This window comes from Hylobates moloch, unplaced genomic scaffold (genome assembly GCF_009828535.3).
Source record: "Hylobates moloch isolate HMO894 unplaced genomic scaffold, HMol_V3 SCAFFOLD_10671, whole genome shotgun sequence".
NCBI classification, from domain to species: domain Eukaryota; kingdom Metazoa; phylum Chordata; class Mammalia; order Primates; family Hylobatidae; genus Hylobates; species Hylobates moloch.
In genome coordinates, this window is record NW_026662946.1 from 1 (window position 1) to 2,237 (window position 2,237).

General features: G+C 48.5%; 1 protein-coding gene across 1 annotated transcript; it reads right to left on the bottom strand.

The window, feature by feature from the left end:
* Positions 1–6: 6 nt before the first annotated feature.
* On the bottom strand, positions 7–2,229 carry LOC116465817 (mucin-3A-like; the record flags this gene model as incomplete). The annotated part of the gene is made up of 1 exon (XM_032148765.1): positions 7–2,229. A coding segment is annotated over exon 1 (2,223 nt), but the record flags the coding sequence as incomplete, so codon positions are not given.
* Between the last annotated feature and the right edge of the window lie 8 nt (positions 2,230–2,237).

Sequence of the window (2,237 nt, forward strand, 5' to 3'; positions counted from 1 at the left end):
ACCTGAGGTAGTGGGAACTGAGGAGATGGCAGTTGTGGATGTGCTGATGGTGGAGTGGATGGTTGAAGTGAAGCTGGGACTACTGTGAGAGGTGGTCTCATTAGTGGTTGTTACCAAGTTTCTGGTAGAAGTCGTGGATGTTCCTTTGGTTGTGAGAGAGGAAGTAGTGGCTGGGAGAGAAATCTCAGTGGACAATGTACCAGATATACTTGTGGAGTAGGTGGTTTCGGTGGTGGAGTCTGTGACAGTGCTAGTGGGAGAAGTAGAATAGGTTGTCTCAGATGTAGGTGTGGACGTGGTGATGGTAGTTGGGAGTGTCGTCACCAAGATAGATGGAGGTGTGGTGTTTGCGGTTTGACTGGTGATCACTTCTGCGCTAAGGACAGGTGTGGAAGATAAAATGCTACTGGTGAGTGATGATAACGTATTACCAACTGTGGGCCAGGAAGTCGTAGTTGTCATAGAAGTCACTGTATTGGCGGGAGTGACTGAAGAAGTGATAGAGGGAGTAGAAGTCATGGTTGTTGTCAGAGATTCTGTAGAAATTTCAGTTGTAGGAGTCAGTGTGGTGGTCTCAAGGAATGTGGCTGTAGAGCTGGGGAAGGTGATCTGTCCTGTGCCTGTAGTTGCTACAGATGTTGAGGGTGGTTCCATAGTTGCAGATGTGGTGAATGAGGTGGTGATAGTGGGTGACAGGTTGGATTCAGCTGTTGCGTGGAGTGTACTGGTGGTGGCTGGAGGTGAGAAGATACTCTTTGTGTGAGTGGTGCTGGTGCTGCTGGTAGAAATAGAAGAGAATGAATGTGTCATTGGAAAGCTTGTCAGGAGAGACCATGTTGGAGTGTTCTCAGTGTTTGTGAAAGTTGGTCTCCCACTGGGAGTAGTGGCAGAGGTCATGCTGACAGAGGATGTGGTTTCTGTATTCTGGACAGTGGGAGATGAGGGAATGACAGTTGTTGGCCTTGCAGACATCCTGGAGACTGTGTACACTGAGGTAAGTTCCGTCATCATAGGTAATGAACCAGTGATGCCCACGGATGAGGGAGTGATGGTTGTTGGTTGTGAGGTAGGGATATCTGTACTCAGACTAGATGGGATCCTGAATGTAGAAGTCACCATGGTACCCAAGGTAGTGGGAACTGAGGGGATGGCAGTGGAGTGTGTGCTGGCTGTGGAGTAGATGGTTGAAGAAGTGAAGCTGGTGGTACTATGTGAGGTGGTCTTGGTGGTGGTGGTTATCAAGATTGTGGTAGGAGTTTTGGCTGTTTCTGTGGTTGAGACCAAGGGAGAGGTGGATGGAAGAGAGTTGGCAGCGGATGATGTCTCTGTCATAGTGGTGGAATAGGTGATTTCGGTCGTGGACTCTGTGACAGTGCTGGTGGAAGAAATAGGATAAGTTGTCTCAAATGTAGGTGTAGACCTGGTGATGGTAGTGTGGAGTGCGGTCACCAAGGTGGATACAGGATTGATGTTTGTAATATGACTACTGGTCATCTCTGTGCTCGGGACAGGTATAGAAGATAAAATGTTAGTGGTAAGTGATGACAACGTATTAGTGGCTATGGGCCAGGAGGTCATAGGTGTCATAGAAGTCACTGTATTGGTGGGAGTGATTGAAGAAGTGATGGGGAGAGTAGAAGTCATGGCTGTTGTGAGAGTTTCTTTAGAAAAGTCAGTTGTAGGAGTCAGTGTGGTGGTCTCAGTGAATGTGGCTGTAGAGCTGGAGAAGGTGGTCTGACCTGTGCCTGTAGTTGCTACACTGGATGAAGGTGGTTCCATAGTTATGGAAGTTGTGAATGAGGTGGTGGTAGTGGGTGCCGTGGTGGATTCAGCTGTTGTGTGGAGTGTACTGGTGCTGGCTGGAAGTGAGGTGATAGTTTCTGCGTGAGTGGTCCCGTCACTGCTGGCAGACATGAAAGAGGAAAATGAATACATCCCTGGAAACGTCGTTAGGAGGGAACTTGTCGGACTGCTGTGTGTACTTGCAAAAGTTGGTCTCACACTGGGAGTGGTGGCAGAGGTCATGCTGACAAGGGATGAGGTTTCTGTATTCTGGATGCTGGGGGAAGATGGGATGTCACTTGTAGACATTGCTGAGGAACTGGAAACAGTGAATGTTGATGTGAGGTCTGCTGCTGTAAGCAAGGATTCAGTAGAGCCCACAGAATGGTGAGTGATCGTTGTTGGTGTTGTCAAAGGGATGTCTGTACTCAGAGAAGATGGGGTCATGGTTATGG